Source organism: Crassostrea angulata, chromosome 7, assembly GCF_025612915.1.
Source record: "Crassostrea angulata isolate pt1a10 chromosome 7, ASM2561291v2, whole genome shotgun sequence".
Classification (NCBI taxonomy): domain Eukaryota; kingdom Metazoa; phylum Mollusca; class Bivalvia; order Ostreida; family Ostreidae; genus Magallana; species Magallana angulata.
In genome coordinates this window covers 39,318,694-39,344,731 of record NC_069117.1, presented here as the reverse complement: position 1 = coordinate 39,344,731, position 26,038 = coordinate 39,318,694, and the positions used below count along the sequence as shown (strand labels likewise).

The window sequence follows — 26,038 nt, the reverse complement described above, 5'->3', positions numbered from 1 at the left end:
AAAATGTGAAAAGTTTATGGACAGAGACAGACGGACGGACGTCAGAAAAAATGTGATCAGAAAAGTTCCCTTGATCTTTTAGCTCAGGTGAGCTAAAAAGGAAATAAACAATCTCTATGTAAAAGTGCAAAATTCTTGTAAATAGCATAATGGTATTTTACAATCTTCTTTATTTTTCCCTTTATTTCACATTATATAATATTATATTCTTGGACATTTTGCATTCTGATGCAGAACAAAACATGGATACATAAAAAGAAGAATTATTTTTTTCTATATTATTTGAATGTAGATATTTTCCTGTCTTGCTTAATAAATTTATGGAAACAATGATTCAGCATTATTTCTAAAAAGAAATAATTTTGTTTTGCTAAATCTTGATATATTTTTCAAAAGAGTGTCACATTGTCATGGTACTTTTCTCTTTAATGATACATAGCCCTAAAGACCTAGTAAGTTGTCAGAACTTGTGTCCAAACCATGTGTATACTGTGGAATCATTTAATTTCGTGGGGGCCAATTTTCGTGGGTTGTGGGTTTTTTGGTTATTCGTGGGGATGTAATTTCGTGGATGTGTCGGTTTTCAGTTTCAGTAGGAAAACTATAAATCTTTTATAATTAGTTTTCGTAGACAGTATAAATTCGTGGCTGAGGGCTACCCACAAATACCACGAAAATTGAGCCACCTTGAATTCTAATGATTTCACAGTATGTATCTTATATACGTATATCGTATGCTAACAATGAAATATGTTCAAATTAACACAGTCCCTATCAATATCATCAACAAAGAATATTACTTGCACCAGCCTGCCATAAAAAAGTCCTTATTGCAAGAGCATTGCCAAACTCTCTGCAACTAGATGTAGATATAGGTTAAAGATACATACAGCACTTGGTATACTGTGACTACATGATAGCACTATCAAAGCAGTGGCATTCCTAGTTTTTTCCTTAATTCATTAGGAATATAAGGATTAGAGTTACAATGGCCGTGTCTGTTTGGGATGTCAGATTCACGGTAAACATGGAGCTGAACACAGGACCGGACAGATATCTCGATATCATTCCAAACCTACAACGCAAAAAGGCACATCAAATGTTAACTGTCTCTCTTTCAGTTAGCGTAGATGGTTGATGGTTTGATTATTATTAATGTTGAACAATGGAATTTGTTACAGTACAACTTGCTTATATAAGAAATTTCTTGGAACAGAATACTTTGATTAATTTAAAATTGTTTCATTAGAAGCATAGAAAAGGTATAATTATGGGACATGAATTAAATTTCATAATTACTTTGAATATCAAAACCAATTACAGTATGCTTATAGAAAAGGTATGATTATAGGACATGAATTAAATTTCATAAATACTTTGAATATATTAAAACCAATTACAGTATGCTTAAACCTATATCAATCTTTATATGGAATTAAGGACAAAATTTTTTTTTTTTTAAATAAAGAAATTGATTTACCTCTTCTCCTAGAGCAGTAGCAAATTTCTTCGACAATTTAGCATCAGGGATCCATACATTTCCTTTGGCCAGAACAGCATGGTCATTATATTTTCCAAGGAACATAACTCTGACTTTGTCCGACAGAAGTGGATAAGTCTCCTGACAGTTGTCATCCACAATGGTGGAGACTAAGTCACTGAATCCCTGGCCTCTCTCCTTGTATGTACACATCAAATAACCTGCACAAAAAGTTAATGGTGCACAAAATGATTAAGTTCATCTCACTGACAAATTTTTATACAGAGCGATTATTGTCATTCTCAAAACTTGAGAAAGTGTTACTTTTTACATATATATGTGACTTTTCACAGTATTTATTGAGAGCTGAATGCAAGTTATTTCCCCTATAAGGAATTATTATAATAGCACAATACAGTATATGTATTTACATTTTTGAAGTTCATTCTTTTAATTTATATTTTCAGAAATGCATATACTGGGTAGCATTAATAAAGATAAAAAACAAACCTATAAATGACCACATGGAAGGAGTATGCAGCATACAGTAGTTGGCTCTCATATTTTGTACGGATTCCATTACATCCTTTATGGCTTCTTCTCTCATTTTTATTAGAAGTGAATCTAGTTTTCTGAGCTCTTCTTTATAATCAACTGTCAAAATAGGTCAATGTATAATAGTTTCTAAAGTTAAAGTTCAGTCACAAAAGTACATTACGTTGATCCATATTTCCTTTATTTTACCTATAAATCTAATTTTTTTTTTATATTTTCACAATGTCTTGATCATTTTGAATTATATAGTGACAAAATTAATCAAGAAAAAATGTATATCTGTGCATGCTACCTTAAATTGCAAAAATAAAGTAAAAACCATTAGACTTACATTAATATTCCAAAATTCACAAAAAAATAAATTTTTGATATACATGTCTATTAAAATAAAATTAAAATTCTAACCTTTTAAGGCAAAATCAATATACAGCTTGCTTGATACAGCTGCTCTTGCTTTGCTGTTGCTATGACAGAGGATAATTTGACACATCAGTAATCGTGTCAACTGCATGACATCTAGGTCAGGGTCAATCAAGGTCAATATCACAGGCAGAGAAATATGCTTTTTCACATCCTTTACAATCTTTCTAGGTTTTGATGCAAGGTAATAATCATCCATATCTTCATTCAAATCATCACTTTCATCATCACTTTCACCATCATTATCATCATCATCAACATCATCATTATCTTCATTGACATTCTGACCTTGACTTTTATCTTTTGACTGGTTACACTGAGCAGTCTGAGTCTCCTCTGAGTTAGAGACTAATGAAACTTCATCATTCACACTTCCTTGAACCACTAGCGTATCCTCCTCTTTGTCTTTATCAGTATACAGAAACCGTTTTAATTGATCTGGAAACATAAAGGTAAAAAGTAAAAACAAATTTTCCCAGAATTTCAACAAAATCAACTGTTATTATAATATTAAATAAGTTTCTTTCTTGAAAATTTCATTTCTGTGAATCTTTGTGTTTGAGAACAGTTCAATAATGAATAGCAATTTTATTCCAAAAAAAAGAAATTTATTGAATGCAGTTTTAATTACAGAGAGTTACTGACCATTTGCACAGCTGTACACCCTTTTCACAGCTTCCTTGGCCATCACAATCCACTTCTCTGGAGGAAGTCCATCATTTTTGTCCATTTCATCAATGTCCAAGGACTGTCCCAGCCACATCTTAATAAATGCCATACAGCCCAGGAAGCTCTGTATATTTGGCTTGGCTTGATTGGAGAAAATCTGTAACATCTGAAAAACACAACCCAGGATAAAGATCTGTTATTCAGTAACAGTTGCAAAAATATTCCATTTTGGACATCTTATAATGTATCAAGGTTTAAACACATCACTGGTGCTGAAATTCAATCCAGTTTCAGTGTGTTTCAACGTTGAAATGTTTAACAATAAGTGAATAACTGATAAGCCATTGTATTTGCAAATTGTTGCAATTTTACAGATACTGTGGTTTCATTAATATTCAAGGGTATCAATTTTCGTGGATAAAGTGAAAATTGCAGTTTCAATGAATATGTAAATTCGTGGTCAATGACCCTATCAATACAAGATGTTGATAGAAATTGCTCTTAAATGAACATATAATTTCGTGGATCAACTAAAAAACGAAATCCACGAAAATTGGTATTCAACGAATATTGATGAAACCACAGTACAGCATGTACACATGGTTTGATGACAAGGTAAACAATACCACTTAAAGTGCTGTTTTAAAATTATTGAAATAATTTAATTTGTTCTTCTGGTGCAATAACATTTTAACATATTTAAATGCAATGCTGTTTCTAACGTAAAACCTTTGATATAGCGAAGTCATTTTTGATTCTCCCAAGTTGTAGATTGTTTTAGAAACTTATGGGATATTAAAATAACAAATAACATTTTAAAACGAATTAAAATCATTATCCTGCTTTAAGCATTGTTTTATTGTACATGTATATAAATGTTATCTGACCATTGCCAGGTGCTGTAACTTTGACTGAGTCAGTGAACATGGATCATCCACCCCACTCTCTGTTTCAGCTGTTGGATCCACCACTACCGCTGCCCGTCCTTCATGCTGCCATTTCTCCACTGCTTTTCTAGCTGCATTCACTTTGCTTGCCTGGTTCTTGTTCTTTTTTTTCATCAATAAAAGAAATTAGAAAATCAGCTGAAATCTCATCCAACTAATTCATAACTTACTTTACATGAACAAAAATGAAACAAGAAACTCAGCTGAAATCTCATCTAACTAATTCATAACTTACTTTTATTACTTGAACAAATCAAAATACAATAATACTGTCATAATCTGGCATACCCTGATTATATCCAGTTCTGCTTGGGCCCAGACTTCCAGGGCCTGATCCAGCTTTTCATCATATTTCTTTGTCATGCTGTCATCAATAGTCAGGCCTTCCCGGGGATCAAACACTTTTGTAAGTGGTAGGTCTTTATTGTTAGATTCAGTCAACATAAGTTTCACAAGTTCCGTTAGGGCTGGAGACTCCTCCAAAAGGTCCTTTTCTGTAAGAATTAAGAAATCATTTTTTAACAAAATGTTTGGCCAAGTTATATTGAAAGCATATGAAACATTCTTTATAAAATTTGTATCAATTACAAGAAACAGATTTGTTTAAATGAGCTACACATTTATACTGTATTGACAACGACAAAATATGTATTACCTTTCTTTCCATGTAAAATAAGATCAATCAACCCATGGCTAATGTTGGAGTTGATTTCTCTCAGATTTCTAGATGCTGCTCTCCTTAAGCACTCTGTAACCATAGCAAGCCAGAATTTCCTCAAGTTCTCCTCTCCATCTATATGCATATCAGAAGCAATACATGTACAACATGCATATCAGAAACAATACATGTACATGTATATTCATTACAAAATTTAACTTTCAATTTCAATTTCAAAATTCAAACCCTCTTCAAATTATATTAACCCTTATTGGTTGTGTGTTATCTGACATTGGTATATATAGGCATTCAATGGGCCTATACTAAATTGTTACCATTAGCCATTTCGGTTCAAATAAATTGAACTTAAAAATGAGTATATAGATATTGGTAAGGGGACATACTGTAGATTCTTTATTTTATGGAAGTACATGCACGTACTTAATTCAGCAATACTGTTGTTCTGTATAAAATTGCGAGACAATGAATTTGCAAACTTTTGCTAAACTTACATGGTTCACAACTGTTAGAAAAACAAGAGGCCAATGGGCCACATCGCTCACCTGAGGAACAATAGGTATGATAAAATCAGCTTAATGGAGTCATAATACAAACTATCTGGACAATGTTCAATAATACATGTTGATCCTGTATAAATAAAATCCATTTTCCCCTGGATATTCTTATGTTTATAATCATTAGTCCCTTTTCTAACAGGACGATTTTATAGTCATATCATATGTTGAGTATTGCAGTTCTCAAAAAGATCCTTAACAATTGTTTATATATGGGATATAAACGTACATAAACTCTGAACCTTCTTGTGAGGCCAAAGAATTGTCCTGGGACCAAAGTCTTAACAATTATAAAGAATCATCTGGCTGATTAGTTTCTGAGAAGAAGATTTTTAAAGATTTACCATATATATTCCTTTGTTAAACTTTGAACCCCCATTGTGGCCCCACCCTACCCCTGGGGATCATGATTTTCACAACTTTGAATTTACACTACCTGAGGACGCTTCCACACAAGTTTAAGCTTTCCTAGCTGATTAGTTTCTGAGAAGAAGATTTTTAAAGATTTACCATATATATTCCTATGTAAAACTTTGACCTTCCATTGTGGCCCCACCCTACCCCCGGGGGTCATGATTTTCACAACTATGAATCTACACTACCTGATGATGCTTCCACACAAGTGTCAGCTTTCCTGGCTGATTAGTTTCTGAGAAGAAGATTTTTAAAGATTTACTCTATATATTCCTATGTAATAAAACTTCGACACCTCATTGTGGCCCCACCCTACCCCTGGGGATCATGAATTTCACAACTATGAATTTACACTACCTGAGGATGCTTCCACACAAGTTTCAGCTTTCCTGGCTGATTAGTTTCTGAAAGGAAGATTTTTAAAGATTTACTTTATATATTCCTATGTTAAACTTCGACACCCCCATTGTGGCCCAACCCTACCCCCAGGGGTCATGATTTTCACAACTGTGAATTTACACTACCTGATGATGCTTCCACACAAGTTTCAGCTTTCCTGGTCTTATGGTTCATGAGAAGAAGATTTTTAAAGATTTACTCTATATATTCCTATGTTAAATTTCGACCCCCAATTGTGGCCCCACCCTACCCCCGGGGGTCATGATTTTCACAAATTACAATTTACACTACCTGAGGATGCTTCCACACAAGTTTCAGCTTTCCTGGTCTTATGGTTCATGAGAAGAAGATTTTTAAAGATTTACTCTGTATATTCCTATGTAAAACTTTGACCCCCCATTGTGGCCCCACCCTACCCTCGAGGGTCATGATTTTCACAAATTAGAATTTACACTTCCTGAGGATGCTTCCACACAAGTTTCAGCTTTCCTAGTCTTATGGTTCATGAGAAGAAGATTTTTAAAGATTTACCCTATATATTCCTATGTTAAATTTCGACCCCCCATTGTGGCCCCACCCTACCCTCGGGGGTCATGATTTTCACAAATTAGAATTTACACTACCTGAGGATGCTTCCACACAAGTTTCAGCTTTCCTGGTCTTATGGTTCATGAGAAGAAGATTTTCAAAGATTTACTCTGTATATTCCTATGTAAAACTTCGACCCCCCATTGTGGCCCCACACTACCCCCGGGGGTCATGATTTTCACAAATTAGAATCTACACTACCAGATGATGCTTCCACACAAGTTTCAGCTTTCCTGGTCTTATGGTTCATGAGAAGAAGATTTTTGAAAATTTCTCGAAAATTTTCATAAATTCCTAATTATCTCCCTTTGCAAAAGGACGTGATCCTTAATTTTCACAAATTTAAATCATCTTATGCTAAGGATGCTTTGTGCCAAGTTTGGTTGAAATTGGCCCAGTGGTTCTTGAGAAGATGTTGAAAATGTGAAAAGTTTACAGACAGACGGACAGACGGACGGACAGACGGACGACAGACAAAATGTGATCAGAATAGCTCACTTGAGCTTTCAGCTCGGTGAGCTAAAAAGCAAGATTTTTAAATCTGCAAGGCATTTTTATGCAGATTTTTAATTCCCTGCATTTAATTAGGGATCAACAGTACTGGTCAGACACATGTCAAATGACTGACTGTACAAAAAAAAGCATAATCAAACATCTGTGTATTACCTAGTATTTGTGTGATAGTATTAGCAGGCAGTGATAGAACATATCCAATCATAGTGTACAGGTTTGGCAGTTTGTGTTTGAATCTGTCTTCTGGGGAGGTAAGGAACAATCTGACAGCCTCTGTAAGTTTGTTCTCCAAGGAAAACTCTTGTACACAAGCTGAATGAAGAGAAATAAATGTACTTGTCAAAATTCACTTTAAATACCCACTGTATTGATGGAACACATTAATTTAATATCTTTGATAAAGTGTATTTTGAGTTCCTTCAACCCAACAACTCCTGTGAGTTTTCAAATACTGAGTCTATTCAATTGTAAGTCACTAGTACATGTACTTTAAAGTAAAACTACAGTGAATAAATGTTCATCTCCCAGTTGGAAATCAGTTTAGAAAAAATTGCCAAATGTTTCAAATTTCTTATTCATCATCAATATACCTTACATTTTGAGAATTATCAGCATATTAAGTTGAATATACCTTGGCAAGTTCGAAGGAAGCAGAAAATCATCTTCAGTTGCTGGTCATTGGACTTTGTATCAGAAAGCTCCCCAACCATCGACCCCAAGATCATGAACATAACGTCCATCTGCTGGAAATCGTAACCCAGAGGATCCAAAGTACAGAAGTAACCAAGAGAAGGCTTCAGCAATACCTGGAAACAAAAGGTTTTCTCCTGATCAAATACAGAGAATGAAATGAAGTGATATTTACCCCTGATTGAAAACAGGACGTAGAACCATTTTAACAAGGCCTTGGACTTTCGGTAGGATGTAGCTATCTATTTCTTGCGTCAAAACAAGTTAAAAATGATGCTGGTTTCAAGTGAAATATACACAGTTGTGTAGTTTTATTTGCCAGACAAATTGTGTCGATTTCAAAGAGCCATGGCTGCGTAGCCAGCGATGTAATAGACTGGCCTACGTCACACTGCAGTTTGACACAACTACTCAAAGTCCAAGCTCTTGTTAAAATGGTTCTAAATTCAAATTAGCAATTTTAAAGAGAAAGAAAACTTTCAATTTTCATACAAAAAGTCTGCAAAATATAAAGATGCATCTAATTGTACCAAAAAGCATATTAATTGAGGCCTGTTCAGAAGATTTGACAGTTTTAATGAGATCTCATGATTATTAAGAAATTGTGTTTCATGGATCAGAATTGTTGGCAAGTACCAAATCAACTAAACAGGCCACTGATGTGATTGATGCACTATGAACCCAAACAATGCATCTAAAAATACAGGTCAGGGTTGCGTCTTGGACACAATATGAGATCAAAATTTTTATTTTACTTTCCATTTTTAATGTTTAGAATAGTTAATATGGGTATTCTAAATGCTTTGTCAAAATTTTAAAGTCAGATATTGAGTTATAAGCAAGATACAAAGTTTGACATTCTGTGTTTTGTAAACAAAGCTCGAAACTTGTTATTGTTTATATATGTGGTTTATTGGTGTACGTTTCAAATAAATGTTGCCTTCTTCTGTTGAAAATATTATTTATGAACAGATTGAATCAGTTTATCTTGTTTAACAAGAGTCATTTTGTCAAAGAAATGGTAATTCCATACTTTACATTATTTGTAAACAAATATAGAACTCGAGCTTTGTTTACATAACAATGAATTCTAACCTCTGTATCTCTCATGTAACTTGACTTCTTACATTCAAATTTTGGTCAATCGTTCAAAATGCGTAAGTAAACCATTTTATACATAAAAATTAAAAAATATTTTTTTTTTATCTAAAATCGTGTTTAAGTCCCTTTAAGGCATATATATATATAGATAAATTATGAAACTCTTACCTTGACCCTTTCCCAGTGCTGCTTGGTGCAGTACAGAGGGAGCCAGGCATTGATTGGTTCCCGGGACTGACCAATAGTGGTGACACCTAGTGGCTGGCTGAAATCAAATCCACCGTGAGCTCTCAGCTGTCCTTCACAGTTGATCTTGTACTCAAGAGCATCCAACATAGCACATCTGCTCACTAGTGTCCCACTTACTGAATGAAGTTCTACCTGGAAAGGTTTGAGTTTCCATAAATTTTACATTCAAATTAAGAGAAATACCGAGTTAATAGAATTTTTTAAATTTATCATATTTATAGAAACACAGGGTATTGTACATGTATAATGTATGAAAAGAGGCAGGTAATTCAATACGAACACATGAAACCAAATTGGCCAAAGCGGCTCTTGTATTCCGCTTTCACTATATAGTTAATTGGATTAATAGCATGCAAGACTAGCTGTGACTTTCTAATGATGGATACCTTGCAACTGATGTATCAAGAGAATGCAGCAACACAACTAACTTGTATTAAAGTTATACACATGCATATACATATCAATAATCGTTTTCACAACTTAATTACCAAAGTAGGAGCATCCAGTACATGTTCTTGTCTGCGCACGGCCAAACCAAACCCGATAGCATCATCCTTGTCACTATCCAACAGAATGTCCTTGATATTGTTCAGAGATAGGGTGCAGACAAAGAAATCGGTGGACGACCTCGACATCCGTTGGATTTCCTCTCTATCTAACTGTATCTGATCCAGCTGGGCCTGGGCGGATTGTAAATGAGGCATGTTCTTTGCCACTCGCTTATCCAAAATTCTCTGTCTCCGAGACTTTGAAAACTAGACACAAAATAATGGTTTATATTCATTTTCTTATGGTTTTTTTACAACGAAATTTGAACATGGATTTTCTCAGCATTTCACAGTATCATAAGAAGTAGAATTTAAAAAAATCATAATTATACCTTTGCTTGATATCTCATGTCATGGGCTCGAGCCAACATCTGAACAGATTGAGTATTTCCTCGAGCAAACTCAGCCAGGACATTTCTCATCTGATCAATCTGTAAGCAGACATGAGATAAAAAAATAATAAAAAACAATTTTCTGGAAAATCAAAACGATGAAAATTCTGTACAAGCGACAATTTATCATAACATAAATTAAAGATAAATCATGCATGACATTAGATTTTTTTTCCAGCATGAGGTGTTGTAAAAATATCTGTTGAATATTAATCACCTTTTTCTTGATGTCGTCCAAATGTCCCTTGAGAATCTCTCTCAGCTCTTTATTAAATTCCTTTCTGAACAGTGGCACCTGGGACAACCTATCCTGTAGCTTATCAACTCTACTCGACAAGTTTTCTTTCACTGTAATAGAAAAAATATAAATAAAATGTTAATTGCAATTTATTATTTGCACTTGATTAACCTGTAACTGAATACATCCATAACTCTTTTTATTGTGCATGAATTTTACACTCTTAAAAGTTACCCCCCTTTGTCAGTGTACATTCATCCCTGAGTAAGGTATGTTACCGGGTACTAATTTTGTAAATATTTTAAAACTTCAAACATACATGTTGTACATGTTTTTTTTACAGATTTGTGGCACCATAATACTGCCAACTATGGGGCAACATAAAAAACATAATAATAGAAAACAATAAGGTTTTACATTTGCTAGACTTTGCCCCAGTTGCATGGTATTAATGTTAAGAATGAAATTTTTAAAAACAAAAATTTACATTGATTGATCCCAGATTGACCATGCCAAGGGAAAAAACTTTATTTAATGAGAAAGTCATCAAAATCTCCTGTTAACATATATCATACATTGTACAATTAAAACGTTAATTAAGATTCATTCAATAACTGACCATTTTTCTCACAGATGGCTTTCCCAATGTCTGCCAACAGAACATCACTGTTTCTCTGTAACACTTTCAGATTCCACACAACCTTCTCTTCAGCTCTGACAATTTGTCTCTGGGTTGTGGTAACTTCACATGGAACAAAGGTTTTTTCTGGCTTTCCTTGCTTTTACAAAACAACAAAAAGACCAACATTTCCAAATTTTACCGGATCTAAATACATGTATTTTTGACAAAAAATTCACTGTGGCTCTAAGACAAGGCACAAACACCATTAAAATCCCACATGGCAGAAATTTTACTTTGAAAAAAAAAACCATCAAAAACTAGACCAAATAAAAGCTTTAAAAGATCTGAATTTAATACATTCATTGACACCTTTTAACTATCCATATTCAAGCAAGTGTAATATACAGTACTCTTTGAATTTTTATAGCAGACATACTATTCCTGTATATTACTAAAATTTGCAAATATAAATACCTTGTTCATTATTGTCATTTCCACCGCTACGGAGAGATTTGTGGGATCAGGGTCACTGATAAGCATCCATAAATCAACTCCCAGTTCTGACTTTCCTTCAAAATAATACAGAACAAAATAAAGTCAAGTATTTATATGCAACTGTACACTGGTATTTAGTAAAGAAAAGATATAATGAATTTTTTGTTTTGTATTATTTTTTTAACTACTTTATTTATCAACTGAATTGAATAATCTAAATTTAATTTTTTTCTTTAAATATTTAATTTTTGTAAAGGTCTGACTATTATAAATTATATTGTACCTAATTCTTCATCTTTAGTTATCTCCCCTGAATATATGGCTGAGTTTTTAGCTGTTCCTCCTTCTAAAATCTGGTTAGTACCAGATATAGAAACCATCACATTCATTGATGAGGTAGCACTAAAATGTGTAAATATCAACATATACATGTACATATATGATGAAACTGAATTACATGTACCTAATATACCATAATAACTCTGAGATGAACATTTTTATTGAGGAATTATTTTTATTGTTATTAAATCTAAGTTTTTATGCATTATATATTTTATTTGGTTTGTAGAACTTTTTCATACTTGCTGAGCACAAAGTCGAAGAGTTCCTGGAGTTTGTCCCTTAGGACAGTGGGTCCATCACCGGGCTCACAATAGCGGAACATGCCCTCCCCGGTTCCTTGTTCTGTCAATTTCTTGAGGAACTCATAGTGGTGTTCTTTAATGAAATAAAAAATTCATATTTCAAATTTTCAGAATCTGATTATATTCACTTAATGTTATTCTCAGTTTAAATTATTTTTTAAGTATACATTTACATGTATAAGGTACATCTTGTAGTACAATATAAGGTTAAAACATAATATATTACTGATTTTATTTTTAACATGATGCTCAAAGGCTTTCACAGTCACTTGTGTACTATAGTAAAACACAGGCTTGTCAAAAATGGAAAGGGGGGAAATGGATGGGTTTTAAACACGCAAGTTTTTCAATATCCATATCAAATTCTCTTGATACGGAATTATCTTGGAGAAACAATGTAAATTGCAAAAGATTTTCCCTAAGTAATCAGTAAAACCACACCCTAAAACCAGAACTCCTCACCAAAGCATCATGAAGTCCAAATTGCATATTCACAATATGACCAATAGATCGAGTCTTCTCCTTCCTAACATTTCAACCACTTACCCTGCGGTCATAAATTTCACAATTTCAGTACAGGTCTTGTTATTCATCCTTGCGATGCACTTAGAGTGCCTGCTATATAGATGCCTATTATCAGGAGACTGAGAAGATTTCAGATTTTAAAGAATAAATGCATATATATACGTTGACCCCACCCCGACATGTAAACATGACCCATGCAGGTGTCATGAATTTTCCAAATCTAGAAAAGACTATTTTGTTCATCATAGGCACATATACTTAGTTTGCCTGCTAGATGCCCATTACTAGCGACAGGAGATTTAAATGTACAATAATTTACATACCTTTTGAAAATCCAACAGCATGAATTGTGATTGAACTTCTTCCTGCACTATTTTCAACACTGGCCATCAGAGACTGGAACCACTTTTGCTCCACTGTTTTTGTTCCATAGAGTCTAGCATCAACTCCATCAGTCAAGAAAACAATAACAGTTTTCTCAATTTTTTTATCTGAAAAAAAAAAAAATTTTCTAATTGCAAATAACTCAGCAAACATAATGTCCTGAAAATTATTTATTTGGTTTTTTTTTTAGCATATTGGCCAAAAAATGTGTTTTTATTTTACTGTTGATATACTCTCTCTGACCTACATAATTCATTTTGACAATTTTTAAAGTTTAACTGGTATCAAGATACACATTAATGTTAAATGAATGTATTATGTATGTATTTAATATGTAGCCCGGTAATGAATGTGACAAAGTTAACTTAAATTAGCACCTGTTTTCTTTCTGACTTTCCTCATTTCATTTCCAACATGTTCAAAAGCAGCTGAAAAATTAGTTCCTCCACCTGATTTAATCTTTTCAACTTGACTCAAATAATTTGTTCTGTCTAGATTCACAGTACAAGCTTCGTTGTTAAACAAGATTAAATTTGTGACCATGCTGGGCTGATCTAGTGCTCCATCCAATATATCTTTGAGGGCAGACTTCACCTTCACAACAGAGTAAATATCATTTCAATACAATCAATTAGTATGTATTACCTCAAGAAAACATATAGGTATAACCATCACAGATTACAAAGCTCACTGAGACGGGGCATCACCTTTATGAGACCACCTTTATCACATTATATGAAAATCATAGTTATAAATGTTGATAACAGTGATTTAGAAGCTATGTATTATTGTATTATATATATTTGATAAGCTTTTTCAAAATCTGTCAGATGAAAATAATGTATACCCTAGAGATAAGGTTCATATACAACAAAATGTAACAATATATGCGATGATAATGCACAAATGCATGGTATGTACAAAAGGGTACATGTTGTACGTTAACTGAATTGTTGGCTTATTCATAAACCTGTGTGATGGGGTTCCCACTCATTGAGCCACTGGTGTCAGCTAAAATCAATAGGTGTGTCGCTCCAGTATCAATCTGTTGATGGTTTAAATTTGGAAGAGGTACATTGATTTTTACAAGCTTTTCTTGAGTGGATCTCCTACATTCTGATTTCTGGGAGAGACCTCCATCTTGTGAATCTACACAAAATTGATTTAAATAAAGGGTGAACAGTATTATTGATGCATTGAAATAATTACAGTAAAACACGGTTATAGCGAACACGCTTATAATGAATTAACGCTTACAGCGAAGTGAATTTCATTCCCCAAGTCTCTATTTCATGTTGTAAACTTGACGGATATAACGAATTACGCTTAAAACGAAGATAAATTGGCCGTCCCTGGGACTTCGTTATAAGCGTGTTTTACTGTACTTACAAAAATCGTTTAAAGAAGGCATCACAATCCATCAAAGATAATTTTATTCTACAGGTATATCAATAAAACATCCAAAGTCATAAGGATAAAAAAATGCAGTCATTGAATTGAAAACAGATTTCAATAGATACATAGGTACAAAACTGTTATCTCTAGACACAATTGGGATTGTGACCATATAAAAAAAGCCCCAATTAAAGGCTTGATTGCAAGAAATAGTCACTGCGAATCAATTAATATTCTGTAAATCGCAGAATTCAACGATTATAAATAAAAGTTGGTTTACAAGAAGTCAAGTGGAGAAAATTTATGGTCGGGACAAGGTATTTTTACATGGATATACCATGATCTAAACAGAATCACTATGCTCAAGAGAAGTGAATTGGATGGACAAACTGATCGCTATATAGAGGGCACCTGCAGAGGAGGGTTCATAGAATATGGGCTTAAAAGTTTGTAATTTAGTTTCTGTTTTCAACACCCATTTGAGTGAATTGTTTTTAAAAATTTCTCTATGTTACACTAACATACAGTTTTAATTAATTTATTCCTCAATAATCTTCTTCTCACAGCTTTATTACTAAAACTAAACTCCAGAAACAAGGAACTACTAGTGTCAAAAATAGTCCCGACCAGAAATACAGGATAATGCATCACCCGTTGATAAAAGCATGGTTTAATTCAAACTCGTACTATATAATCCTACATGTATGGAACATTAAAATACATCTAAAACATACCTGTTTGATTTCCCGACTTGTCTGATTCTATATGCTCTATCATAACACTTGCCTCTAGCTTCTCCATCTTTATTGAGCACTGTCAATTTCCAAAATATCAAATTAAATATTTTTGTGTATATTTGATAATAATAAAACAATTCCTATAAAAGTATTAATTATGATAGTCTAATTTAGTTTCCATTCAATTTTATTTTCCCATCCTTGTCATCATGCTAATATCTTTTAACTTCACAGCATTGTGTCACAATATACACTAGCTGGCACAACGTGTTTATCATAACTACATATTATTATTCAAAGATTTTTCCATAAACATTGATAATTTTTTCCAATGCAGTCAAAGAGGTTAGAGCAATATCTACGAAATAAAACATCCAGGTGACATACGTTAGACGCGGGGTGTACGAGATATATATACCATAAACATTTAATACTTACGTACATTAGCAGCGCGGTGGCTTCAGATGGTTCAACTGTACAAACATTCAGTTACTTTCACTGATGCAATTCAACTAAGAGCATCTTACTATCACCCAGTAAATACTAATAAACGTTATATAGTGACCTCATGAATCACAGCGAACATGCAATCGAGCTGCAATGTTCCGAAAAGTCAATGTAACAGCGTTTCCATGCATTTCATCATCAATGTTTACATGAGCTAAAAATTTTGAATCCCGAACCCGATCGATTTTTCACATTCATCTCATCAGGAACAAATTTTTAATAAGTATTTTTGACATGATTTATTTTATTTTGATAACAAAAAAAATTCGATATCAGAGAAATAGTTGACTAATATAAAAAGTGCATTTTTAAATCAGAAGCTGATAAAATGATTGCCTTGATAGGACCTCTGTAGGTAATGACACATGCTGAACATGGTAACATATATTAATAAAAACATTTTTATCATTAAAAACGAAAATGTCTGATGAATTCAAGTTTATCTTGTGCTTAACAAAATCATGGTGAGGTTATTCTTTCTAGATGGCATACATCCAAACCCAAGACACACCTACATGGTGGTGGTGGGGGGGGGGCACAAATAAAAAATTAAGTTGGGGAGAGGGCACATGCCTAACAATGGGAATGAACAAAAGTAAAACAAATGACAAGCAAGGTAAGTAATAATTTAAAAAAAGCCTGCATGAGTATATTCATTCTCCAACAATTGTAGGACAATATTCAATAGATCCTCTTACTTTAATAAATCAAAACTTTATTTTATTTTATTTAGTCCTTTTATTACTTTTGTTGAAATCTAAATTTTGTATTACGGTAAAAAACAAACAAAAAAATACCCCCCCCCCCCCCAAAAAAAGTATAAAACCAAGAAAAAAAATCTAACAAAGAAAAACAATCTATTAATATCATTTTATCTTCCCTTTTTTTGATAATCATTCAATTGCAAATTATAGCATACATGTATTACAACACAAGTAATTTCAAAATAGTCATCGGAAATGTCAGAAAGTTTAACAACACAAACAAGGAAAGTACATGTATACCCTCTGCATACAAAAAGCACTTAGTCCATTTTAAAAAAAATATATTGTTCCAATGCAAAGTACGGACAGAAACACTTGGAAATCCAGGATTTATCCATAGTGCAGAAATATGAAAAAATGACAAATTACAAGAAGTATGGAAGTGTTCCGTTCAAAGTTTCTGCAAGCATCTTAATAGAGTGTCTCTGATTTTTGTTCTGACAATTTCCTCTCCATTACATATAATGTGAGTAGATGCTCCCTCCACTTGAATTAAAGTGTCATCATTTGGCTGCAACAAAATAATAAACTTTCAGGTTTTTTAAAGAAAGAATTTGACTGACAAAACATATACATGTAACATACACACATGTACTGTAAATGAGAATAATTTAACAAAAGTCATATTTAGATATTTTATTCATACATGTACGGTAAATAAAACTATATCAAAATGAGATTAGGTTATTAGAGGTCTTGATCAAGTTATTTTTTATATTTTATATACCTTCATTTAATACCATATAATTATATGCTTTTCTATTTTACTGTTCATCAATTCCAAGTAAACCCTACCAGATCTATGATTGATCCGTCCTCTGTGTCTTCAACTTTAATGTCTGTTATACCTTGCTGTAAATGTAGAAAGGAGAAACAATGTATAAAATGTACAAGTACCAAAAATAAATAAAAATCCAAAAACAGCAATATTTGCTTAGGGACTGTTATTTATAAACTGGAGCAATATGTCTTCTGAATAATTATTTAAGAGGTCTGCAGCTTATATAGGGGTTGTAGGGAAAGCGGTGATTAAAAGAGAAATATGGCGGACAGTGCCTATTTACAAGCAGTTATGAGCTTTAGGCTCTGTTATTTAAACTGGAGCAACAGGTCCTCTGAATAATTACCCTGGTGAGTGCATCGACAAAGGACTGAATGTTGAGACTGCCCCAGATGTAGGACTTCTCACGGATAAGGCTGCCATCTGCTCGCCTCTTCTTCCCAGATAAATGTCCATCAGGTAACAGCTAAATCGAAACTTTTTTTTAAATTTACACTGTCAAGAAAGCCAGTTATAATCACTATCAAACAGCAATCTGGGTATATTTGTTAAAATTTCCAGAGTATCAACAGTTTACCGGTAATTACAATAGAATACACTGTATGTCCTTAAAGAACAAATCACCAACATTATCAAGTTCCAGATTTTTTTGTAGAATGACATACATGTATAGTGTTTATTGACTTTCCCAATTTATTCTAGCTTATATAATCAAATCACAAATCATCTTAGATCAGAAGCAATTTTTGTTGTAATTTCTGACCTTTTTTATTTTCAAAGACTTAGACACAAAATGGGTGAAAAAAATATACTCTTTAGTTTCATATCATGTAAAGCCATAACTCAATTCCCATAAAGTTGAAACGTGAATATGAATGGTACTGGGAGTTACATGTTACTAAAACACTTGTAAAGATAAAAAATTCTACCTCTAATGTATATTTGTTGTCCTTTATGTTCAGGGCAGCTGTAACCATGGATACCATACAGCCTGGTTTGACTTCTACAGGACTGACATTCTTGGCAAGGTTTGGGGTGATTTCAACAGTTTCAAACTGTCTCTTTATGGGCAGTGTTAGAATCTCTCCTCTCTTATAAGTAAGTGGTGGTGGGTCCTACATGTATATGTACCGAACAAAAATCAACTTCAGTTTTTTTAGGCACATTTTGACAAATTGCTTCGTATTTTTACTTTTGATAACAGTTAAAGCCAGCAGAATATTGAATTTAATTTTGATCCTTAAATTCTTCTGTCTTTTACTGTTTTCAGTTTTATTTGATTGTTTAAATACTTTTTTTAAATCCTTAACTTTATGCCAGTATTTCATGCATATAAGAAAACAACTTTTGATCTGTTGTAAATGTTAATTGCCTTACATAATCAACAACCATGTCTGTTTTGTGGGATAAGTTTGAAGGAGGTTGAACATACGACTCCGCTACAACCAGATGTCCTGGTTTCAGATCTCTCATCAGTTTGTTTGCTTGGGAAAAACTCAAGCCTGTGTCAATTGGACAGTAACACACCTACAATTACATACAAAGGTATTTGATTTGAAATATCTAGTGCAAAAAGAAGGAACAGTATATGCATCAGTACATCAGAATTTTTTTTCATACCTTCATCTGAAGAGGTTGAAATGGTGCTAATGCTTCTAGATATGGAAAATCAGGCTCTGTAACAAGAATCATAAGTGATAAGATACACTTGATAACCAGAATTTTATGAGGTTCTGTTTAAACACAAAATAATAATATTTTGGTCAATCCATGTAATAGTTTCTAAGGTAAAACAGGAATCAAGAATATCAAGAAATTAAATCTGAAGAAAATGTGTACCAGTATATCCAACATCATAAAAATACATGTACCGAAGCTCCAATTACCATAAATACATGTATATGCAGATGGATGTACATGCAGATGGATGTACATGTATGCATATTGACATAGATAAAGTCAGGCTATTGCTGTTTATGTAGTAACAATGTCTGTCAAAGAGGGATACACATAGCTAAATAAATTTCCTGCAATTTGAGATTACCTGCAAAATTGGATTACCTGTGAAAAGTATTGTGTTGCCGGTGGATTTTCCCCACAGTTCTATAAAGTGAACAACATCCCCCATCCTCAGTGAAGGGTGACCAGCAAAAACAATACAAGGCGATTTAAAATCATTCTGTAGACCATCTGAAACCAAGGAAATACCTGAATAAATATGATATTATGCTTGTTGTCAATAGATTTTAATACATGTAGTCTAGCTTATACAAGTAGAATAATAATTCACATATTGGAATTTATTTTAAATAAATATCAATTTAAACACGAAAAATGAAAAATTATCAGAGCACGAACTACAAGATGGACATACCATGAATATTCAAGTACTGTCTCAGCCTGCCAATGGATACAAGCTAAAAGTAATACAGTATTGACATTCATAACAGCTAGACAATAAATATTATCTACATGTGCATTGAAGATGCCGCTGTATTTCATAGCTGTGTTTAAATAGCATTTTTTGTAATCCTACAAAAATTAGCTAGCTGATGTCTGTAAACTTTGATGCACCATGATTGGGAGATTTGATAATGTCTAGGTGGACCCGAAATCTAATTTCATTTAGACTGGGCTTTGTAGAGACTATCGAACTTACCTCTGCATGAGGAAATGGTGGCTCTGGCAGATAAACCCTGGATTGTTTTGATCCTGACAACCTAACAATTAAATCCAAAGTCTCTTTTAATAGCACTAAACAAATATTCTCTGTGCATTTATGAGATACATTTCTCTGGTGTAATCATACATGTAGTATTGTTTGAAGTTTTTTTAAGGATGTGAAAATAATTTGTTGTTTTAAGTTGCTTAAAACTCCTTTGTTCGGAAAAACTTTGGTAATGTGTATGAGAATAATATTACAGTGTTAAAAAATATTTCTTATCGAAAATCAAATGCAAATAATTGTTTATCTAAGCCACTACCATTCTGCATAAATATTGGAGTAAGCCAATGAGCTATCGGACACTGGCGACAGGAAGTACAAAGGAACGGTGGTCAGTCCACAGCTGTCAAGGTGGCTGCTTAAACATTCAAAGAGGTCAAAGATCATTCCTGAGGGGTAACATGGTACAAGGACATTACCTCCATTCTTAATGGTCACCACTGAAAGACAAAAAGTTTTACCTTCAAAATAAGTTTACTGGTATATATTCAAGTAACGGCACATGTATAATATTACTAAAATTACAAAGAAAATTTATCAATTGGTTGTTCTACATGCAAGAATTTAGAGGGGAGAGCAGGGTTGTCTCTAAGACCCGGGAGGCGGGGAATTCCCCCGCCTAAAGTGACGTAATTACCCAGCTATTTTTTCATTTCAAACACAATCAAGCTATAAGCTAGACCTCCAGCCCCCTTCTACTTTTTAGCTCACCTGAGCCAAAGGCTCAAGTGAGCTTTTCTGATCACAATTTGTCCGTTGTCTGTCGTCGTTGTCGTTGTCGGCGTTGGCGTTGTAAACTTTTCACATTTTCATCTTCTTCTCAAGAACCACTGGGCAGATTTCAACCAAATTTGGCACAAAGCACCACTAGGTGAAGGGGATTCAAGTTTGTTCAAATGAAGGGCCACGCCCTCTTTAAAGGGGAGATAATTGAGAATTATTGAAAATTTGTTGGTATTTTTCAAAAATCTTCTTCTCAAAAACTATTCGGCCTGAAAAGCTCAAACTTGTGTGGCGGCATCCTCAGGTAGTGTAGATTCAAGTTTGTTCAAATTATGGTCCCCAGGGGTAGGGAGGGGCCACAATGGGGGGATCAAGTTTTACATAGAAATATATAGACAAAATCCTTAAAAATCTTCTTCTAAAAAACTATCAGGCCAGAAAAGCTCAAATTAAAATGGGAGCCTCCTCAGATAGTGTAGATTCAAGTTTGTTCAAATCATGGTCCCCGGGGGTAGGGTGGGGCCTCAATGGGGGGATCAAGTTTTACATAGGAATATATAGAGAAAATCTTTAAAAATCTTCTTCTAAAACATTATTAGGCCAGAGAAGCTCAAATCAAAGTGGAAGCTTCCTCAGGTAGTGTAGATTCAAGTTTGTTCAAATCATGGTCCCCAGGGGTAGGGTGGGGCCACAATGGGGGGATCAAGTTTTACATAGGAATATATAGAGAAAATCTTTAAAAATCTTCTTCTAAAAAATTATTAGGCCAGAAAAGCTCAAATAAAAGTGGAAGCTTCCTCAGGTAGTGTAGATTCAAGTTTGTTCAAATCATGGTCTCTGGGGCTAGGGTGGGGCCACAATTAGGGGATCAAGTTTTACATAGAAATATATAGACAAAATCTTTAAAAATCTTCTTCTAAAAAACTATCGGGCCAGAAAAGCTCAAATTAAAATGGAAGCATCCTCAGGTAGTGTAGATTCAAGTTTGTTCAAATTATGGTCCCCGGGGGTAGGGTGGGGCCACAAGAGGGGGGTCATGTTTTACATAGGAATATACAGAATTTTTTTTTAAAAATCTTCTTCTCAAAAACTATAAGGTCAGAAAAGCTTAAATTTGAGTGGAAGCATCCTCAGATAGTGTAGATTCAAGTTTGTTCAAATCATGGTCCCCAGGGGTAGGGTGGGGCCACAATTAGGGGATCAAGTTTTACATAGATATATATAGACAAAATCTTTAAAAATCTTCTTCTAAAAAACTATCAGGCCAGAAAAGCTCAAATTAAAATGGAAGCATCCTCAGGTAGTGAAGATTCAAGTTTGTTCAAATTATGGTCCCCGGGGGTAGGGTGGGGCCACAAGAGGGGGGTCATGTTTTACATAGGAGTATATCGAAAAATTTTTTAAAAATCTTCTTCTCAAAAACTATAAGGCCAGAAAAGCTTAAATTTGAGTGGAAGCATCCTCAGATAGTGTAGATTCAAGTTTGTTCAAATCATGGTCCCCAGGGGTAGGGTGGGGCCACAATTAGGGGATAAATTTTTATATAGGAATATATAGAGAAAATCTTTAAAAAAATTTCTTTTCAAAACTTTATGGCCAAGAAAGCTCAAATTGTAACCATCCTCAGATAATGTAGATTCAAGTTTGTTCAAATCATGGTCCCTGGGGGTAGGGCGGGGCCACAATGGGGGATAAATTTTTAAAATCTTTAAAAATCTTCTTCTCAAAACTATAAGGCCAGGAAAGCCCAAATTTAAGTGGAAGCATCCCAAGATCGTAAAGATTCAAGTTTGTTTAAATAATAGTCATGGGGTATGGTGAGGCCACAATGGGGGATGAATTTTTACATAGGAATATATAGAGAAAATCTTTAATATCTTCTTTTTAAAGACTATTTGGCCAGAAAAGCCTAAACTTGTGTAGAGGCATCCTCGGATAGTGTAAATTCAAGTTTGCAAAATCACAGTCCCTAGTGATAGGGCTGGACCGTGACGGCAGTTTGAATTTTTACATAGGAATATATAGAGAAAAATCTTTAAAAATATTCTGGGAAAGTTTTCGGTCCAAAACTCAGTACTTAGTGTGAAAGCACAGGTTATGCAGATTTAAGTTTGATGAAACCATGATTCCCTAGAGAAAAGGGGGGCCACGAAATGGAGGGGGGGGGGGGGTAAATTGGAATAGAGAAAAATCTTCTTACAGGTACAACAACAAAAGGGGCTTGGTATTTACCCAAAAAAAGAGGTGGATAAAAATTGACAGATTTTCTATTTTTTTTAGCAAGATCTACTGTACTTAGTTGTCAAGATAGTTTGATACTGTAATGCTAATTTGATCAGAATTAAGGCAATTGTTGCTCAGGTGAGCGATGTGGCCCCTGGGCCTCTTGTTTATTTCTCCCTTCTACATCAATTTTTAGAGACAACCCTGGGAGAGGGTAAGGGGTTTGTGTGGGACCTCTCCTCCCATGGAAAATTAATGCTTAATAAATCCACATGGTAAAATTACCAAAAATAGGCCTTGGATCTGCCTCCCTTCTATCAAACAAAGTTATGACATGGGCCCTACCCCCTGAATTCATGCATGTTCTAAAGCATTGAATAAGCTTTTTGTTAAACCTGTATTCATGCAGAATTCTCCAATCATCTGATCTGGATTGTACCCTGGTGTTTTTGTCATTGAGCTGACGATAATAAGATCACTCTGTCGCAATGGTTCTGTGTCCATTGGCTGTGATGAAAAAGACCTCATTTGCAAATGTTTGATACAGTTAATGAACATATATGAAGTCAACATACTAAAGTGACTTGGAAAAATATGCCATTCATATTTTCTTCAATTTTCCAAATAGTACACAATACACTGGTAGTCAACTTTAAGTATCAAAATTAATTCATGTTCATTTATTTCATATAATTTTTAAAGTAAAATTTTACCTTTGGATGAGTTGTCAAAGTTGAGGTTCCAGATATATAACAGATCTAAAAAAAAATTCAATCTTTTCAAGTCACTAATCCATATATGAATATCCACAGGGAAAGTTTCACCAAAAAATGGTACATTAAGTTGTCTGCAATAGCCCACCTTTTGGTATGGAGACTTGATTGTCCAGTTACAACTCCCAATACTATAGCCAGAGCTACAGGCAGTGATTATCAGAGCTCCATATATATTCTGCAAATAGGTATTTTAATATAAAATACACTTTTTGATTTTTATTTAATATGTAAAAATATTACTAAACCAACATTCTGAGAGCATTGTATAGACAATATTCTTGACTGTATAGCCCTACTGGTTTGAATACAATCATGTTTACAAATATTCATTCATAGTGTTGTATGAAGCCAGTTATAAAAGAACAAGTAAAATTATTCATTAAATTTAATGTACATGTATTTTAGCATGTTAAAATCAGGTAAAACAATTGATCTACAGAATACCTGAGTATCATTCTGTATCTACTAGTACTTACTGGAAATTCCTAATTAAACACAAGGAGTTAATATCTGCATAAAATCGCGAGAAGAACATCTCGCGGATTTGAAAATCTCGCTTTAATTTTTTAAACAGATGTCAATATTTTGGAATTATGATAAAAAATTTGGCGTTCGCGATTTTATATTCTCGCGATTTGATGCAAAACCGTTGAATCATGGAATTAAGTACTCGCGTAAAATAAGGAATCTACAGTAGCTATATAAAGAGAGAGTCAGACAGATCAACAGACTGGAGTGAAAAATGTTGAACCAGTCAACTAATATCTTTACTCTTTTCTCATTGTATCCCACAGTCTGGACCCTGGAGAGACAGGCCTGTATATCATGTTTAGTGTAACACTCGCGCCAAGCAGTTGGTCGAATTGCCTCCCTTAGAAATGTGGGTAAAGATGAGAGGATTGCGTCAGATTTCCACTTGGAACACTTCTTATTTCTTGGATTCCTTTCTACATAAGTCACCAATTCTTCCATGTACTGTCTGAAACAGGCAAGTAAAACTGTAAAGTTTTGCCATGGTGGCATCATTACATTAATTAGTCACAGAAGAATAACTCCTTGAATCAGTATTGACCATATATCTGTCTTCTTTTTTTTTTCAGATCAAATTTTTGAAAACAAACTAAGAACAGTTGCAGTCCATGAAATTTAAATCTGAAATTTAATTGACAATGACTATAACATATTAGGTAATCAATAATTACACATACCTGCCAATTTGTTGAGTGGGTTCTGTACAGTATACAGTTCCTTTGAACCCTGAATACTCTGTAACATATGGCAAGGCTAGCATTGTATTGTGATTGGACAATAAAATTGCATCCACCTCAGACAATGTTGTCATGCCAAACTGAAATAAACAAAATGAATGAATTTGTTTGTCTTTAACTCAATTCTTAAATTATATGTTTACCCTTTTGTGGGTTTTTATAATCATTTTTATCCTTGTTAATAATAATTCTTACCTCAGGAGCACAGAACTCTAGCGACCCATCTACAAAAACAGATCCTGCTACCTCTTTTAGTTCATCCCCCTTAAAAGTAAAAATACAAGCAGGTTCAAGCATACAATGAATATGTATAATGTAGCTTTATATTTCACGAAATTGGAGATACAACTTTTAATACATTTGAAAATTTATAGATGTGAAACTATTTGGATATGTTCTATTTCAAAATGAATGGTTCAAGTATTCTTCTATTGAAAGATGAATTCATATCGTAAATGTTGAGTCAAAATCATCACTTACCAATATTTTGTCCTTTTCTTTATCACTGTGATTCCACTTTTTATCATAATTATCTGACCTGCAATTTTCAAAAGGAGATTGCATAGCAGCTTTAACCTTAATGTCTCAACTTCAGTTTGTTCACATATATCGGTACACATATGATACATGTACTCTCAAAATGCAGGTCTTAAGCTGCAATGCTAATGTCAGAAATGCATGCTCTGTTTCTGCATGTTACGAAAAGGATAAACTGTTCTGTTTTCAACTCAAAGTAGAACTTTTATTCTTTACTTTGTTTCCTTGAAACAAAAAGCAAACTCAACTATTCTTGACTGGAATCCACTTCACAAATTACACTTACTTTGGAACCACTGATAATGGTAGAAATTTCAGAACCTGTGAAATATCTAGTCCACAGTCCAACATCAATGTCACACCCTTGAAGTGAAGGATGAAGCATGGTTTGCTTGGGTTTCCTGACAGACAGGACTGTAAGTAGCAAAAGCGATTTAGAATCTTGTCTTGGTGCATATGATTGTGTTGAATCATTGTTGAATCAGTTATATTACTT

General features: G+C 33.8%; 1 protein-coding gene across 1 annotated transcript; it reads right to left on the bottom strand.

Moving 5' to 3' along the window:
• Positions 1-404: 404 nt before the first annotated feature.
• LOC128192495 (uncharacterized) lies at positions 405-26,031 on the bottom strand. The gene is made up of 39 exons (XM_052865216.1): positions 25,829-26,031; positions 25,486-25,543; positions 25,201-25,269; positions 24,946-25,085; positions 24,509-24,716; positions 23,823-23,912; positions 23,675-23,719; positions 23,357-23,468; positions 20,275-20,455; positions 19,950-20,010; positions 19,665-19,707; positions 19,352-19,480; positions 18,911-18,966; positions 18,668-18,817; positions 18,220-18,405; positions 17,637-17,756; positions 17,305-17,361; positions 15,236-15,314; positions 14,077-14,255; positions 13,484-13,700; positions 13,046-13,213; positions 12,135-12,270; positions 11,837-11,955; positions 11,533-11,627; positions 11,056-11,215; positions 10,416-10,546; positions 10,139-10,237; positions 9,747-10,013; positions 9,178-9,390; positions 7,850-8,024; positions 7,372-7,530; positions 4,727-4,864; positions 4,360-4,565; positions 4,012-4,173; positions 3,101-3,290; positions 2,441-2,893; positions 1,991-2,134; positions 1,481-1,701; positions 405-1,075 (listed from the first exon to the last, which is right to left on the bottom strand). The coding sequence occupies exons 1-39, from the start codon at positions 26,014-26,016 to the stop codon at positions 926-928; spliced, it is 5,754 nt and encodes a 1,917-aa protein (XP_052721176.1). The 5' UTR covers positions 26,017-26,031; the 3' UTR covers positions 405-925.
• Positions 26,032-26,038: the final 7 nt, after the last annotated feature.